General features: G+C 48.7%; 1 protein-coding gene across 1 annotated transcript in view; it reads left to right on the top strand.

Annotated features, from left to right (window-relative positions):
* The window catches only part of ITSN1 (intersectin 1), a 242,278-nt gene that overhangs the window by 207,743 nt on the left and 16,057 nt on the right, over positions 1-18,478 (top strand). Inside the window, exons 29-32 of the mRNA XM_028845344.2 lie at positions 2,260-2,381; positions 4,214-4,320; positions 10,448-10,631; positions 12,477-12,575. Coding sequence (XP_028701177.1) covers positions 2,260-2,381; positions 4,214-4,320; positions 10,448-10,631; positions 12,477-12,575 — 512 coding nt within the window. The remainder of the gene's footprint in view (positions 1-2,259; positions 2,382-4,213; positions 4,321-10,447; positions 10,632-12,476; positions 12,576-18,478) is intronic.

Here is an 18,478-nt window from a genome sequence, read left to right as displayed (position 1 = left end):
CCTGGGCCCTTTCACTCCCTTACGGGAGAGTCGGGGGAAAAAGGGTGGGAACAAGATATATTTCCCCCAGACTCGAGTGTCTCTTGGGTGACCTTCCCAGTAAAAGTCAAAGAACTCGGAGACATCACTTAGCTTCCTGCAAACCTGAGCTCACACAGCAGCTCGGCTGAACGGAATCAGGGAGCCCCGTGGCCTGCCTCCTTCCTGAGAGTGCATTGTTGGCGCAGCTGTTTTAATAAAAGACAGTCTACGCCCTGAGGCAGGAAGAACTGTTGGGCCAAACCTGTGGCTGAGCAGACGGCCCAAGCTCACAGGCACCTGCAGACCTGTGCAAAGGTGCGAGCTCACCTCGCAGTCCTGCGGAATTCTGCTTGACCTCGGGGCAGGGGACTCCGAGTGAGGTCAGGGTGTTGATGTAAGGATGGCTCATTCCTGCCGCTTTCCCAGCATCCTCCTGCTGGTCCTGGGATGTTCCTGTCCCAGCAAGAGAAGCTACGGCATCCAGAAAGAACAATTGGCCCAGAGAAGGGACAAAACCAAGGGCTGGAAGCACCACAACCCGAGAGTTAACCTCTAAAGCAGCAAAGCAATTGCCAAGAAATCTCTGGTATCATTTGCCCCAGAGGGATCATACGATTTGCAGAAGCTTTCAGCATATAGGCTAGATTAGTCATGGCCTCAGATAACTCCCTCGAGGGAAGATGGAAACTCAAGGAACCCCTGCTAGTCCAGAGCAGGCTTCTCGAACATCAGTGCGCCTAAAACAAAATTCCCTGGAGAGCTTGTTACATCACAGATGCCCAGCCCCCAACTCCAGAGTCACTTCAGCAGGGGCATCTCTAGCGAGCGCCTGGGTGACGCTGATGCTGCCAGCCTGGGGACCACGCTTTGACAGCCACTGGTCCCCAGCAGGGGTTTTTGCACTGTGCTCCATTGTGCCCCCTTGAGGGGAACAGAGAGGATGGGAAGAACCAGTAAAGGGGATTCAGCCCGGACCCTCCCACCTGCATTCGGGACACCTCTGGGTCTGTCTTCCAAGTCTGGCTTCTGTGATTAAATAAAGAACCTCTGACAAAAAGGAGAGGTGGGCCCAGGCCTGCACATGGGATGCCCCCAAGAACCAAGCCTCCCTCCTGCTCATTCCAGTGTGTCTGGGGCAGGAGGCTCAAACATTCAAACAAAAGCCCAGATAACAAGCTAAGTGAGCAGAGTCATGAGTTAGCCGCACTTCCAGTGCGGGCACCGTCTCAGGGCAGCGGAGTAGCCCTTCGCCCTCGGGCAGCCCTGGCCTCCGTGGTGGTCTCGTGCCAGGCTCTCTGCAGTGGGAGGGACTACCCTGTCTGTGGCAAGCTCGCCCCAGGGCGAGGCAGCAGCCTTGTCCAGAAGTGTGTGCCCAGTGCTGTCGGGAGGCACCCTGCATCCGCCTGGTCCCCAGAACCATCAGAGCCTCAGCACAGCCACCTCACCCTCCACAAACCAACCTCGACAGAGATAACCCGTGGCCTCCTGGAGCTCGGGGACAGAGCACGGCCCCTGCAGCCCAAGTCTCAGGGTTCGGCTCTTGCCTTCACCACTTCCCAGCTGAGAGACCTGGGGCCGGTCAACCTGTGTAAACCTCAGTGTCCTTGTCTGTAAAATGGGGATAATTCTAGTATAATACTTGAGCATTAAATGCAGTTCACCGCCTGATATGGCGTGAGCCCTCAGGAGTTTTGGCCAGTCGTCACTGAGTGTTTTGTTTTCACATTATTTTCGTGTTTCTGATGAAGCAGGAGTGTGCCGCCTGTGTCAGTTTCTAGGGTGCCCTAACAAACCACCACAAACGGAGGGACTTAAAACCACAGGTATTGCCACACATTCCTGGAGGCCAGAAGTCTCAAATGAAGGTGTTGGCAGGTGCCAGCCTCACTCTGAAGGCTCGGGGTGTGTCTTGGTTTGGAGACACATCACTCCAGGTTCTGCCTGTCTATCTCTGTGTCTTCTTCTCATAAGGACGCTGATCTTATAGGGTCAGGGCCCCACCCTGAGTATGACTTTATCTTCATTTGATTATATATGAAAAGACTATTTCCAAATAAGGTAACAATCACAGGTACCGGGGGTAGGGCTTCCACACATTACTGGGGAGGACACACTTCAGCCCACGACCCTGCTGGACTGGAGCGAGGCCTCAGGGCCCAGCAGCCACAAGGATCTTCCGTGTGAAGTGTGGGCTTCCCGAGACTGTGCTAAATTCTCCCAAATGGTTGTGTTTTCCAGGGTGTTCAGACTTACATCTCTTGGATATGTTGACCCCAACTGAAAGAAAGCGACAAGGATACATCCACGAGCTCATTGTCACAGAGGAGAACTACGTGAACGACCTGCAGCTGGTCACAGAGGTAAGGGAGCTGGTGGGGCAGGGGGTGCGGCAAGGAGCGAGGAGGGAGGGAGTGGGGAGGGTTCTGCCGAGGAGGTCTGCGTCCTGTTCTGAGCTCAAGACACTTTCTGATGTTTGGGGAGCATCCGGACGGCCAATGCTATAGGAGATTCTGACCACAGAGACAGTTTGTTGCTTATCTATGGCCAACATTGAGTCATTCCCGTAGAGGGACAGAGATCACTTAGCCAAGGTCTAGTGAGTCCCTGGGCAGTTGATGGATGAAGTCATGTGGACTGAGAGCTGGAGTCCGCGCTTTACTCAGAGTGGCTACAGCTCAGCCACCAACCAGGGGGTGCCATGGAGCCAGCCACGCTGCCCTCCTGGCCCTCAGTGTTGCATCTGGAAATGGGGGCTATCTAGCTGCTATCTCGAGTCATTCCTGCCACATATTACCCCGAGACAAACCTGTCACTGAGAATGGCAACGTTTCCTCCCAGGCCCCCACAAAACCCCCTGACCTGAGGTGATGCCTCCTCATCTTGTCAGTCCTCCCAGAAGGACCGTGGCCACCCCAGCCGGAACTATGGGGAGACGCGGAGCCAGGCGCTCCTGCTGCTCAGCAGGCCTTTTTCCCCACATCCATGGGAAAGTGCCATGTTAGGAGACAGGGATTTGCAGAGATGGACCTGCAGTTTGGAAAGTGCTGTGATAGTCTGGAAACCACCACCACCACCACACCAAATGGGTGTGAAACCATCTTGTCTGATAGTCTTCACATCCAGGAAAGACAGAGCAGGGCCGGCCGCTGTTGGAGGAGTACAGGGTGAGTTGTTGGCCGCAGGACCACCGTTAACACTTAGGAAGCATTGATGCAAATTCAAAAAGGTACTCTTTTCTCAAGGTGTTTGACTGTTATTAAATATACAGTTCAGGATGTCCAGGGTGCAAGTGTCACCCGTTAGATACGGCTCCTTTGTGCACTCTGCAGAACGCACCACCGTATGTGGCTGCCCTGGCACATGCCAGGTTCAACGCCGGCTTAAGGACTCCTGTGGAATAGGGCTCCCAGGGAGCAGCCGCAGCCCAGCCGAGTTTATGTCGAAGATGGGCTGTCCCCTTCCCTAAAGAGCCTTCCGAAGTGCCTCCTGTCTCCCGTGGGAGAAAATGACCTCCTTGCAGGCGGGGGCTCTACCACACGGGGTTCCACTGAGATCTGTGATTTACTGCGAGTTGCCCAACCACACAGAGCGTGGAGGGACTCACTCATTTTCCAGAGCCCAGGAGAAGGGCGGCACCCACCCCTTGTAGTGGGCCTGCAAGTACTGGGTCTGTCCAGGGTCAGCCCAGGAGGCTGAGGACGCAGCAATGGAGTCAGTCACCGAGGTGGCCACTGGCTTATTAGAGGACCTGCCGCCTGGGCTGCTCCTCTCAGAATGCCCTCGGCTTACCTGTGCAGATGAAGGGACTGCCCATAGCCACCGGCATCTTTAAGACCTGCTTTTCACACCGGCCCACCCCCTCCCGGTGGGCAGGTGAGACCGCCTAGCCTGAGTGCATGACTTGGTACCGGCCTCCCTGCTTGTCTGGTGGAGTTAAGTCCTGTCTCCTGGAGACTAGAGCTGGCCTCCTTCCCCTGTAAAACAGTGCAGGCCCTGCGGGGACCCCTCCAGCCTCCAGGGCAGAGGAGGGGCCTCTGCTTCAGAAACTGCAGGAAAGCCGGCGTTCACCTCTGGGCCTCTCAGCCAAGGCACAGACACCTGAGCCCTCTCCCTGCTCTCAGCGGATCGGTGTGTGCGTGTGTGAGTTTTAAGCTAACTGCTTTCTGAACTGCTTCGTTTTCTGCATCTGTAGATCTTTCAAAAACCCCTGATGGAGTCTGAGCTGCTGACAGAGAAAGAGGTTGCTATGATTTTTGTGAACTGGAAGGAGCTGATTATGTGTAATATCAAACTACTGAAGTAAGCCTCTCCTCTAATCCCCAGCCTGGCTTGGCCTCCTCGGCTCTCACGCACTAGCACCTCTGTGGGTCTGTGTGTCCTTTCTGCATGCTGCCCTGTGTTTCTTTCTGGCTTTTTTTTTTTGCTCATTGCCAATCACAAGCACCATCACCCTTTTGTGCCTTCATGCTTTCTGGAAACGCACTCCGAATCTCTCATTGCGAGAGTAGGTCGCCTGGGCACCCCAGAGCCTGCTGTTGGGTGAATGACTGCGGTGGTGAATTTCCAGGGCTAGGACGAGGCTGGCTCCTGATGGCGCTGGCTCCATCCTGGGGCGTGGGGCTGCCCACTCCACGCTTTCCCTCGGACGCGGGATCCCATGGGGGATTATTGGTCTTTTGAGGCATTCTTGGCCCTGCAGATGGAAAAGTGTGGAACTGTTCACTGCCTGACGCCAGCAGTTCCTCAGGATCACTCCGGGAAGCCGACCCAAGGCTGCTTGTATTTTCTTCCAACTTTAGTTTACAGAGGCAGCTCCAGGGCCAGGAGTCAAGAGACCTGGGTTTGGATTCTGACTTACTCACTGCCTTTCCTTTTTGAGCCTTAGTTTCCCCATCTGTAAAATCACAAAGGTCTCTTCCAATTCTTAGAAAAAAAAAGTCAAAACCCAAAATCTGTATCCACCACGCTCTCACTGTAACATCACTTGCTAGAATACAGATTAAGTCACAGCCTCCAGGACGCGTGATACTCCCTGCTGGGAGGAAGGGCCACCCACTTCCTGGGCCCGAGGATGGAGGGTAGGCTCCAAGAACCTTGCGTCCATTCCTGATCTTCATCTGTGTCCTTGGGAAGCCACCGTTTCCTAAACGTGGTCTCTGCATTGTTCTTATAAAGTAATTTCAGGTCCCTGCTTTCCTGAGCGTGTGTTTGGGAGTGGATGAAGGGATGGAGAGGAGGTGTGGAGAGGTGGACACAAAGAAAGATACATAATGTCTGCTGGCTTGGTGCTCTAGAAGACGAATAATCCAAGGTGACATCAGGCAGGCTTGTAGAGAAGGTCTGGACTTCACTGGCCCCCACGCCGATGCTGTGGAAACCTTTCGAACTTCGGTCTGGTGTCAGTTTCGAACTTAGGTCTGGCGTCAGACCCCTGGGCTCACATCCGCTATTGCCTCTGGCTGTGTGTCATCCGGCAGGTCACTTTGGTCCCTGGGCCTCAGTATTCTCATTTACATAGATGATAGCTGGGCACGGTGGCTCACGCCTGTAATCCCAGTACTTTGGGAGGCCGAGATGTGTGGATCACTTGAGGTCAGGAGTTTGAGACCAGCCTTGGCAACATGGTACAACCCCATCTGTACTAAAAATACAAAAATTAGCTGGGTGTGGTTGCGGGCGCCTGTAATCCCAGCTACTAGGGAGGCTGAGGCAGAAGAATCGCTTGAACCCGGGAGGCGGAGGTTGGAGTGATCCAAGATCGCACCACTGCCCTCCATCCTGGGCCACGGGGTGAAACCCTGTCTCATAAAAAGAAAAAAAGAAAGGAAAATATACCTGTAAGTTAAAACCTTTTTCCTTGGGCAGCTATCAGTAGGGGCTGGGGGAGGCGGGAGAGGCATCTGAGGTTCCCAAGCAGCCCTTAGAGAGGGCTTCCCGCGCTTCAGGGTTGGCCTGAGGGAAACTGGTGTTGGCCTCAGTTCCCAATACCTCTCTGTTGTCTTTTAAGTCCTGTCTGGGAAGCAGCAGCCTCTTTCTTGAGCTGTGCGAGGGCCGGGCCTGCGTGCTTCTTCCTCCTGTCGGCTCTGACTTGCTCCACAGCGATGGAGGTGGGAACTGACAGCCCTGTTACAGCTGAAGCAGCGAAGCTCAGAGAGGCTGAGTGACTTCCCTAAAGTCACACAGCAGGGTGGCTGCTCTGTGGATGATGCCTAGGTCCCAGAACAGAGACTCTGCCCAGTCCTGCCCCCGTGGAAAAAAGCTTAGACCCAGAAGTCAGACATCCCAAGTTTTTGTCTGGGCTCCAGCCCCTCATAACTTGTTTTGGGCATTAAGATGGCAGTCATGGTGCTTATCCTGCCTACCACGCAGGGTCATTCTGAGAGCAAGGGATCGGGTGTCCCAGGGGCACGCCGTCGATCAGGGCGCTGATGTGTATGGGGCTGCCGGCTCCCCTCCACCCCAAGGTTCTCTATCCCCGTTCCTCTGATTCCTGGATTAGCTAGTTTGGACTAACTGGCTCATGTCTTCATCCTCCAGATAAAATCTTGCGTTTAACTGGAGCTTTCTGGGGACCTGATTTCTTTTTCTTCTTTTCTACATTTTACTAGAAACAATCTCAAATATACAGAAAACTTGAAAGAATTGTAGAGTGAACATCCACATCATAAACTGGACAATGAACTTTGTGCTGTATTTGCGTGGCTGCACAGACATAATGTCTTCATGCCGAGGAATAACTGTGATGAGGGGAGACCGAGGCTCCTGGCAGCCGAGAGAGGGAGGCATTTGAGGATAAGGAGAAGTTAAGGCAGCAATCCCCGGACTGCGACCAGTGAGCAGCCATATATCTGCTACTCCTGATCCTACACGTGTGCCTTGTATTTGGGGTGGGGCAGGGGGCATGGCAGTTATCAAACGAGTCAACGATAAATAAATAACGTGAAAATAGAAAGGGCTAACTGGGACACATGGACTTCCTACTAGTGATGCTTCACTGAGGGTTACAGTGAAAGGCTGGCGCTCTCGCAAGGAAGCTGAGACCTAAGACATGTGCCTTTCATAGACAAGGTAGGATACACAGGTCTAGAACCTTTTTATATCCAGAGTCTGGAGCAGGGCCCTCAGGACAGCTGTCAGAAATGATAGCAGAAGGGCCGGGCATGGTGGCTAATGCCTGTCTGTAATCCCACACTTTGGGAGGCTGAGGCAGGCAGATCACTGGAGGTCAGGAATTCGAGACCAGCCTGGCCAACATGGTGAAACCTCATCTCTACTTAAAAAAAAAAAAAAAAAAAAATTAGCTGGGCGTGGTGGCACATGCCTATAACACAAACTACTCAGGAATCTGAGGCAGGAGAATTGCTCGAACCTGGGGAGGGAGCAGAGGTTGCAGTAAACCAAGATTGCGCCACTGCACTCCAGCCTGGGCAACAGAGTGAGACTGTGTCACACACGCACACACAAAAAGAAATGATAGCAGAAGGGAAGCAGAAGTGAGGTGGGGTGACCAACCCAGGTTTGGGGAACTGTTTTTTATCAAGAGCCTTTCCTGTCCCCTTGATGGAAAAAGAAAAAAGAAAAGAAAAAAAAAAAAACTAGTCTCAAAAAAGTGTTTTTCTTAAATATTTGACTCATCTTCCTTTTAACTTAAGAAGAATGGGTTCCATTTTATCTTGTTTAAGCAGAAAATGGAGGAAAAATAGAAAATAAAAATCGGTTTGGGGTAAAGACAGATGGTGAGAAAGAAGAAAAGGATGTGGGGCTGGGAGAAGGAGAAGAGGGAAGGAGAGAGGGCATGGAGCGGATGGTGGGAAGTCCAGCAGGGCGAGAAGTACAGAGGCCGAGGCTGGGACCAGCAGGGAAAGGCCCGAGGGTGAGATGGCGGGAGCAGGGCAGCCGCATCTGGGAAGATGGGCAGGTGCCCAGAGCAGCTTGGGGGCGGTCGTGGCAGGAGGTGGGTCAGGGCCTCTGAGGCTGTGGTTCCAACCATGGGCTCTGGAGTCAGACCTGGGTTCCAGGGTTACCTCTGTCACCTATTAGCTCTGTGACTTTAGTCAAGTCACTCAATTTCTGTGTGCCTCAGTTTCCCCAATAGGAAATGGGGATAATAATATATGTAAAACTGTGTCTGACACATAGGAAGCATTAATAAATGCTAACTTCATGACTGTCTGCTTGGGCTGCAGACTTCAGAGGGTTAGGGACACTCGTGTTCAGCAAACATAGAGTGCTCTTTGAATTGTTTGTTAGCCAGTCAACTGCCTTTTGTAGTTCAAGCCCTCTCATCTGTAAACCTTTCTAGGAGACTGCCAATCAGCTCACCACAAGCAGTGCCAGTGGCCCCTCTCAGGGCTGTGGCTGCAGCAGCTGAGTCACCTGATCCCTGGGCCTGGTAACACCCTGCAGTCCTCATAAGTCTTTGCCTATACAGTAGACCATCCTGGATGAAGACCCAAGACTGAATCTAATAGGTGCCTAGTCCATAGCAAATCAGGCCTAATTTTAGGCCTGTCTGCTGGTTGGGTAACTCCAGTCTACAAGTGTGGGTCTGCAGAACCCAGGAACTAAGTCCTCAAGACAAATCACTGTCTGCAGATGATCTTTCTTCTTTTCTTTTTTTCTTGTCTCCTTCATCCTTTAAGAAAACATAGGCCAGGGGCTGGGCACGGTGGCTCATGCCTGTAATCCCAGCACTTTGGGAGGCCAAGGTGGGCGGATCGCTTGAGGTCAGGAGTTCGAGACCAGCCTGGCCAACATGGCAAAACCCCGTCTCTACTAAAAATATAAAAATTAGCCGGGTGTGGTGATGGGTGCCTGTAGTCCCAGCCACTCAGGAGGCTGAGGCGGAGGTTGCAGTGAGCTGGGATTGTACCACTGCACTCCAGCCTGGGCTACAGAGTGAGACTCTGTCTCAAACAAAACAGGAGAAGGAAAGGGTGAAAGTACTTTTTATTCTCTTGTTAAAAAAAACTACTCCTCATAGGAAAATGATGGAATGATGGAATTTCTTCCTGTTTCCATTCCTGGCAAGTTTGTAACATGGCTATTCAGGGCTCTCATTCCCCCAAATTATTGGTGACATCGCCCTTGAGCACATTTCTGCACGTTGCGGTATTTCACACCAACCTCTCAAGGGGACAGTGGCCTTTGGGCCATCCTGAGGACACCAAGCTGCCTCTGCTCCCCACAGCCCAGGCAGCCAGCGCTGATCTCCCCCTGAGGGCATCCACTTCAGGTGGAATCGCTGACTGCTCACACCACATCATTCATGGTCCCTAAGTTTGTCTCCTTGGCTTGCTGGGTCCAAGGGATTTTATTTTAGCTGAAAATGTGGGAGAAAGAAAAGAAAGTGATCTGAAGTTTTTAAAGCCTAATATAAATATTGCAGAGCTTCCTTGGAATTCAGTAGCCCACCCCATACCTCAAAGGCTTCTCCAACATGACCATGAAAGCAGCCAAAGGCATTCAGTAGGGACATCCTCCCAGCCTTGTGTTAAAGTCTTAGGTTATACCATTTTGTTCCGTCTACCCATCCATCCACCCATGATCACTCACTAGGATAGCTGAACACACCCATGGCTTCAGGTTGTCGTCCTGCCTGTAGTACATTGCTGTCCTTACCGTGTATAAGCTCAGTGCCGTGCCCTTCTTCCAGATGCTGGTGTTAAGGGTTCAGATGTTGAAGTTGGGAGAATGGAAGCACTGTCCTAGTTACCATAGCTCTGAGCACTCACACTGCAGGCAGACCCCGGAACAAACACTGCCCAGTCCCATCAACACCTCTCCTGGATTCCAGGAGATACATGTTTTGGGTTCACTGGCCCATTATCATAGCAATAGACCTCTTTTCTGAACTCCTCTTAATTTAGTTAACTTAGCTCTAGCAATGAAGCAGCAAATTGCAGGGGTAGTTCAAACAGTCATTTATGCCTGGCTTTTGCTGAATCTCATGGGGTTATTTTGCCAAGGCAGTTCTTTTGCCATCTTAATTATGTTCTTTTTAGTCCAAAAATCAACCTCCCCCATCCTCTGGCAATAGCAGCTTCCCTTGGGCAGAAGTGTCTCCTGGAAATAGGATCAGTGCTCAGGCCACATCAGCCTGGGGCTTTCACCACCGATAATCGGTGTAGTGAGGCATCAACACAGGGGACCCGTTTGAGTTGTTCAAGAAAAATCTCCGTATTTTTGCACAAGAAAAACAAATTGTAACAAACAGCCACTCTGCCAAAGAGAAATGCCCTGGTGCTACCTCTCTGTAGCCCTAGACTCATTTCTTTCTCCATTCCTTGTCTCTCAAATAGATCCTTTAGTGGCCCTTGAGTCTGTGCCCCTCATACACATTCTGTTTCTGTGCAACCTAGAAGTGTGCCGTGGTGCTGTCAGACAGTGTGAAGGCGGGGGGCTCACCTCCTGTGTTTCCGTGCAGAGCGCTGAGAGTCCGTAAGAAGATGTCCGGGGAGAAGATGCCCGTGAAGATGATTGGTGACATCTTGAGCGCCCAGCTGCCGCACATGCAACCCTACATCCGCTTCTGCAGCCGCCAGCTCAACGGGGCTGCCCTGATCCAGCAGAAGACAGACGAGGCCCCAGACTTCAAGGAGTTCGTCAAAGTAAGGAGCCAGGCTGTGCAGACACTGGGCCCCAGAGTGGCGATCTTTGGGCAGCTGGACGTGTGAGGGGCTCATTCAAAAGTCTGCAAGGGTGTTCCCTCTAGAGGCCAACAGGGCCTGGGGTCTTGGCTAAGCCTTAGGGGACTGGCACTCACTGGCAAGTATGGTTGTCACCAAAGGGGTGGGCTTGTAGAGGAGGGGCGAGCCCTGGGCTTGGAAACTTTGAAGTGTCTTCAAGGATCTGTTTTCCAGATGCTAGTGGTGTTATTTGGATGCCTGTTTAAATCTTTCATTTCATTTGCAAGGCCCAGGCAGGTCTCAGATTTCCTCTTGTGTTTAATCGCCACATCCTCAGTTCTTTGTCAGTCTGTGCCCCTCACTTGCAGAGGGAATGGCCAGGACTCCCAGTGGCCCCTTCATTCTTTTTGCAGTTGGTTCTGCTTTATGGCGTCCAGCCCTAGGCAGCCCGTGGGAGTCAGTGTGGGATGCCAGGACCTCTTCCTTGGGGGTAGCAGGGGTCTGGAGAGTTGGGTGTCCACTGGGGGATGTTTGGGGAGGTAATGCGGATGCTGCTGGAAGACCTGCAGCTCTGGGACTTGGCCTTGGTCAGGGTGGGTCTCTGCTGGTCATGCTGGTCCATTCAAACAGCCCCCACCTCTCCTGGAGAAAAACAGGAGGAAAAGAATAAAATAGCTTCTATGAAACAGGTATCTTTCGATGGATAAACAGCAAAATAATAATAGCAGGCATATCTTTGGATCTCATGCGTTTTGGGGACAGGCCGTCCTCACCTGCCCTAGAACGGTGCTTGTGGACTTACTGTGGTGAGGCATAAGCGTGGCCTCTTCTTGGTCAGAGCCTCGTGTGAGCTGCTTGTTTCTGCCTCCCGTGGTGTTTCTCAGCCTAGACTTGCCAGCCAAGGCAGGGGGCACTCTGAGGTCATTCCAAGGGGAGGAAGATTGCTCAGAAGAAGGCCTTGGGTGGATGGAGACAAGAGAGCAGACGCTGAGCTGCTGGGCGCCATGGACCACCTGGGGTTTCAGCCAAGGGCTGGGCTCTTCCTGGGCCCGAGCAAGATGAGTTCATTGTTGGATGCACTTGAACTTCAGGGAAGTGCTGACACCAGTCCGGGGCAGGGGTCTCATTGTCCCTCCCCACCTCATCTCAGCGGGAGTGTGGCATGTCGTTGCCAGCTGCGAGGTGTTCCTGGAGTGATGGTGTCCACAGCTGGAGCAGGTCCCAGTGCTGACAGTTATCAGGACTCCGGACTCCAGTCAACGCAGCTGCCTGTTTCTAAGGCATTTAACTGGACCACAGCCATTGACAGCTAAGGGGCCAGACCCTGAAACTGGAGTCTTGACATCTGGTGTCTCAGCTCCTCTCTCTCAGCCCTGCCTGGAGCTCCCAGAGGCACGTGCAGGCTCCACCCAAAACTAGACAATGAGATTTAGCCCTTCCAGCAGCTCTAACCGTATAGTCTTGTGACTCTTGTTCCTGGGAATGTTATAAAGTTTTTGCAGACATCCAGACAAAATATTCTCTGTAAAGCCGGAATCTCATCTCTGTGCATAAGGAACTATGCATGCCATGGAAGGTATGCTGAATCTGGAGTGCAGGGCTTAACCCTGCTGGCTGAGTCACGTCTGTGGGTCTCCATTCTCCATCTGGAAAGTGTGTCATCCTGGACAGGGTAACTAGTCAGGCCCTTCCAACCCCAGGTCTCTCAGTTGACATCCAGATGAATGAGATAATGGGTGGAGAGTCCTCGCTGTCATTAGTATTGATGTCACTAACTTTGGATTTTGCAAGTTTCTTAAGTACGTTTAAAAACATCTCTTATTTCAGAGATTGGCAATGGATCCTCGGTGTAAAGGGATGCCACTCTCTAGTTTTATACTGAAGCCTATGCAACGGGTAACAAGATACCCACTGATCATTAAAAATGTAAGTACCTGTCTTGCCTTTTCAAGCAGGGGAATGCTTTCTCTGCACTGGAGGGGGCTGGGGTCATGGACAAGTTTCCCAGCGAACACACCTGGTAGCTATTGTGTAGAAAGCACAAGACAATAAGGTGTCAGAGAGGTCTGCTTGGTAACTCAGAAAGAAAAGCTGGTTTATCATGCAAAGAGCTGGCCAGGCACGGTGGCCCACACCTGTAATCCCAGCACTTTGGGAGGCTGACACGGGCAGATCGCTTGAGCCCAGGAGTTCAAGCCCAGCCTGGGCAGCCTAATGAGACCCTATTTCTATTTTTAAAAAAATGAGAGCTAATACTGCACAGCCTTCAGATGTGTGACCAAGTGGCTTCTACCTTGTAAATCAGAAAATGAGAGCTTAGTCCTTGATTCTTTTTTTTTTTTTTTAATTTTTTTCTCTAGAAGAAAATAACATGGAATCACAGAAACAGTCTGTGGTCTGTGCCTTTCTCCGTTGATTCTTTCTTAAAGACAGGCCCAGTGCCTCTAGGCCTTGATTTTCTTAGCAGAAAAGAGAAAGAAACATAAAGCTACGATCTGTCTTCAGAAGGCCATTGTGAGACACTGTATTAGTCCATTCTCACACTGCTATAAAGGACTGCCCAAGACTGGGTAATTAATAAGGAAAGAGGTTTAATTGACTCAGTTCCACATGGCTGGGGAGGCCTCAGGAAACTTACAATCATAGTGGAAGGGGAAGCAAACACATCCTTCTTCACGTGATGGCAGGAAGGAGAAGAATGGGAGCCCAGCGAAGGGGAAACCCCTTATAAAACCATCAGATCTTGTGAGAACTCACTCATTATCATGAGAACAGGATGGGGGAAGCCACCCCAGCGATTCAATTATCTCCACCTGGTCTCTCCCACAATATGTGGGAATTATGGGAACTATGATTCAAGATGAGATTTGGGTGGAGACACAACCAAACCATATCAGACACTGTGTGTTGATATTAGATGATTGTTATTCTCCTGTCACTTTAAGAAAGCCAATACCAAAACAAAAAAAAAGAACAAAATTAGGATTTCAGTGTCCCCACCTGTAAAACGGATTTAGATGTCCTCTGAGCCTATGTTTGTAAAACCACACAGAGTATAGCTCCTGGAAAGAGGTTTTAGATCTGGTTCCTTTTCATGGAAAATGGTATTTAGACATTCAGATGTGGGCACTGGTGTGCTCATTGCTACTGGGGTGATTTTGCTTTGTGTTCCTCTCAGTGGCAGAGCTGGGAAATATATGAATGTCTTTTCATGCACACATATTTACATATGCAATGTATATGCACATATATTTATATTTATTTCTAGATCCATCTATCCATGTATGTTAGAACTCATGAATTCACACCAATACCTCCTATTCTAATCCAATACTGCAGAATTTATTCCAGCCTTTCCCCTTATGCATTTGTAACTCCCTACTCTGTGAAGAGCCTGGCTCTCATTATCCTCAATATGTTTCCTTATTTGCTCAGTCTTCTTACATGTGACAAATCTCCCTCCCACATAAGCCATCTCCTCAGTCCAGCCCCAGCTCAACTCCACAAAATACACTGTAGATCTTTGGCTGAGTTAAATAATTAGCTTTGAAATAAGCTTTCAACCTACTGTTTTCTCTCTTCCAATGCCACAGTTACTATTTAATTAGCTCAGTACTTCTCTTTTTTCTCCCAGTGTTTAATTGCAAACTGAAGTTGAAAACAAGTTTTTAAAATAGGTGTTCTAGATCTAGCCAATGGGAGAAAAACTAAAACAAGAAAAGGACTGAACAGCACAAATATTAAAAAGGGAAAAAACCAAACTCATTATTTGCAGAAACACAATTGAAAATCTTCTAGAGCACCCAGAAGAATGAACTGAAAACCAGCTGAACTAAGAAGAGAACTGAAAACCGTGGTCAGCTATGAGCTATGAGATACGTATGAAATACACTAAAGTACTAAGGCTAAATAATTTTATGATACTGATGTGGAGAAATTCTTAGCATGGTCTCAAAGAAACTTAAAGGATTTAGATCATAGCAACCTAAAAAATACCCAAACTTTCACCTGGGCATGGTGGCTAACGCCTGTAATCCCAGCATTTTGGGAGACCGAGATGGGTGGATCACTTGAGGTCAGGAGTTCAAGACTAGTCTGGCCAACAGGATGAGACCCTGTCTCTACTAAAAACACAGAAAAAATTAGCTTGGAGTGATGGCATGTCAGGTTTGAGTCCCAGCTGAGGTCTGAGGGGAGTGGGTGGATGTGGGTCAGGGAGCTGAAAGAACACTTGAGAGGCAGCAGGTAGATGGGACATGGCTTTATTCAGCAGCTCTTTCATACTGTCAGTGTTGCCCTTATATACATCCCACACAATAGTAGCTTAGAGCCAGGTGATGAGCCTCCCATGTTATGGCTACATAGCTGTGATTATATAATGCATGGAATTGTGCACCTGTGCTCTAATCCTGCTGAGTCATGCAGGATGTTTACATCTGCCTATGCCTGCCTGGCTGCAGCACAGCCATGTTCCTTACATGATGCATACCTGTAATCCGAGCTGCTCAGGAGGCTGAGGCAGGAGAATATCTTGAACCTGGGAGGCAGAGGTTGCAGTGAACCAAGATTGCACCACAGCACTCCAGCCTGGGTGACAGAGTGGGACTCTGTCTCAAAAAATAAAAAAACAAAAAACAAAAAGCAAAAACCCAAATTTTATTCCAGGGAACAACCTATATGTTCATTAATAGGAATAGTTAAATAATTATGGTAGATCTGTACTATGAAAATATTTTAAAAGATACAAGGCAACTTCTACTCTATGTATTAGCGTGGAAAGACACTGAGAAAATGCTGTTATGTGAAAAAGCAACACTAAACTCACTAAGCAATCCTACAGTATGATGCATTTTTCCAAAAGAGGGGAAAACTTTATATGCAACTATTAAATATATAAAGGGCATCTAAAGGAGTGCCCTTCAGTCTCTTGGCAGTGGTTACCTCTGGGGTAGGAGAGTGAAGGAAATTTTTACATTTAATGTACATATTTCTGTAATGGTTGAATCTTGCATACCAAGAATGTGCTAATGTGTTATTTACATAAAATTTTTTCTTAAAAAGTTCTCACCACAAAATATAATGAGCAAAGTTTAAAGACAAATGACAGGCTGGGTATGGTGGCACATGCCTATAATCCCAGCACTTTGGGAGACCAAGGTGTGGGAGGATCGCTTGAGGACAGGAGTTCACGACCAGCCTGGGAAACATAGTGAGACCCCCCCCATCTCTACAAAAATTTTTAAAAACTCAGCCAGGCATGGTGACGTGTATGTGTAGTCCTAGCTACTCTAGAGGCTGAGGCAGGAAGATCCTTGAGCCCAGGAGTTTGGGGCTGCAGTGAGTTGTGATCACGCCACTACACTCCAACCTGGGTGATAGAAAAAAAAAGAGAGAAAATGAAAAGACAAATGACAGACATAAACTGGTTAAACATATTTTTAGCTGTACATACATAGCTACTAAAATATAAATATCTATAGCTATATCAAGTACCCTTAAAACAACCACAAATACTCTAATAGAAAAATAGGGAAAGGCCAGGCACGATGGCTCATGTCTGTAATCTCAGCACTTTGGGAGGCTGAGGCAGAAGGATTGCTTGAGCCCAGGAGTTGAAGACCAGTCTGGGCAACATGGTAAAACCCTATCTATACAAAAATAAAAATAAAAAAATTAGCCAGGCATGGTGGCGTGTGTCAGGAGGCTGAGGTGGGAGAATCATTTGAGTCTGGAAGGTCAGGCTGCAGTGAACTATGATGGAGTCACTGCGCTCCAGCCTGGGTGACGGAGTGAAACTCTGTCTCAAAAAAGAAAAAAAAAAAAAAAAAGGCTGGACGTGGTGGCTCATGCCTGTAATCCCAGCACTTTGGGAGGCCAAGGCGGGCAGATCACAAGGCGGGCAGATCACAAGGTCAAGAGATCAAGACCATCCTGGCCAACATGCTGAAACCCCACGTCTACTAAAAATACAAAAATTAGCTGGGTATGGTGGTGCACACCTGTAGTCCCAGCTACTCTGGAGGCTGAGGCAGGAGAATTGCTTAAACCCGCAAGGTGAAAGTTGCTGTGAGCCGAGATCGCGCCACTGCACTCCAGCCTGGTGACAGAGCAAGACTCCATCTCAAAAAAAAAAAAAAAAAAAAAGGTAGAATATAGAACTGGGAGTTGCTGAGAGGCAGTAGGCAGTATAGAATAGCAGTGAAGAGCATATAGCCTGGAGCTAGGCTGGCTGGGGTTTGAATCTGGGTACTTACCGCTGTGTGCTCTTGGGCAAGTTGGGCCTCAGTTTGGGCCTCAGTTTCTTGTCTGTAAAATAGGGACACTGATAGTACCTACTGCATAGTGATGTGAGAATTAACTGAGTTAATGTATGCAAAGTGGGTTATACTAGGCAGTATATAAATGTTAGTTTTATCATTGGGAACACTTATGTACTGAATGTACAAAAAGTTCAAACTCACAGGCAATAAAAGAAAATACATAACAAAACAAGAACATACTTTGATTTGGGCTTGCCAGATGGGCGTATATTGAAAAGATTGTAGGTCCTCAGTGTTGGCAGAGATCTGGGTGGAAGTTAAATTGATACAGCCTTTTTTGGAAGGCGATGTGTAGATCAAACTATAATTTCTCTTTGGCTCAGCAATTCCACCTCTAGGAATTTATTCTAAGGAAGTAATTTAAGAAATACTGAAAAGTTGGAAGCAACATGAAGTTTCATGGGAAGGTAGCTACTTAGATGCATTGTGCTCCATAACGTGCTCTATCATTATTGGGATCGGCCCCAATAATAATATATTATAAACCCTCAAAAATGATAATATATATGAAGTGGACATGGAACTATAGTACAATGGACATTGTACTATAAAGCAATGTACAAAACAGTACAGTGTAAAATGGTAGTTTTTGTAAAATGGTAGTATGATGCAATTTTTATTTTTATTTTTATTTATTTATTTTTGAGACAGAGTCTCACTCTGTCACCCAGTCTGGAGTGCAGTGGCACGATCTCAACTCATTGCAGTGTCCCCCTCTTGGGTTCAAACAATTCTCCTGCCTCACCCTCCTGAGTAGCTGAAACTACAGGCATGTACAGTCATGCCCGGCTAAGTTTTGTGTTTTTAGTAGAGACGGGGTTTCACCATGTTGGCCAGTCTGGTCTCAAACTCCTGACTTCAAGTGATCATCCTGCCTTGGCCTCCCAAAGCAATTTTTATTCTTGAAATAATGGGGAGATTATTGGTGATTTTTAGGTTCTTTATAACTTTTTGAATTTTCTAAATTTTGTACATTGTACAATATTAATTTTATAATTAGAAAAATTGATAAACCTGTTTGAATTTTGAAACTAAACAAAACAAATGAATTTACTCAAGCCAGCTGGGTGGGTTCCTAGCCTGTAGTAGTGGTTCTCAGACTTGGCTGCATTTTAGAACATCTGGAAACCTCTAGAAAACCCCGAAGCCTGAGTTTCACCCCCAGGGATTTCGATTTAGTCACGGATGAGGCCTCAGATTTTCCAAAAGGATTCTAATGTACAGTCAGGATTTGGCCCAGAGGTTGTGGTTGTTGGCTTGGAATTGATTTGTGGACACACAGGACATAGAAAACAGTGTGTTTTCTCCATTTGAGCATCTACTTAGGACTTTAAACCACGGTATGCCTTTGGGATGAGATATTATTCAGAATCAGGGCTATTTACGTCATTTGTATGTGGACAAGGCCTGGGCAAATATGCCCTCAGCATTCTCCTGGTACACTTTAAATGTGGCTTAGGGTCTTTCTTCATTCTCCAGCCCAGGGTGATAACTGTTTTTAGGGGCCTC

Source organism: Macaca mulatta, chromosome 3 (assembly GCF_049350105.2).
Source record: "Macaca mulatta isolate MMU2019108-1 chromosome 3, T2T-MMU8v2.0, whole genome shotgun sequence".
Taxonomy (NCBI): domain Eukaryota; kingdom Metazoa; phylum Chordata; class Mammalia; order Primates; family Cercopithecidae; genus Macaca; species Macaca mulatta.
Note: the sequence above shows the minus strand (reverse complement) of the source record. Positions and strands in the feature narration are given on the sequence as shown.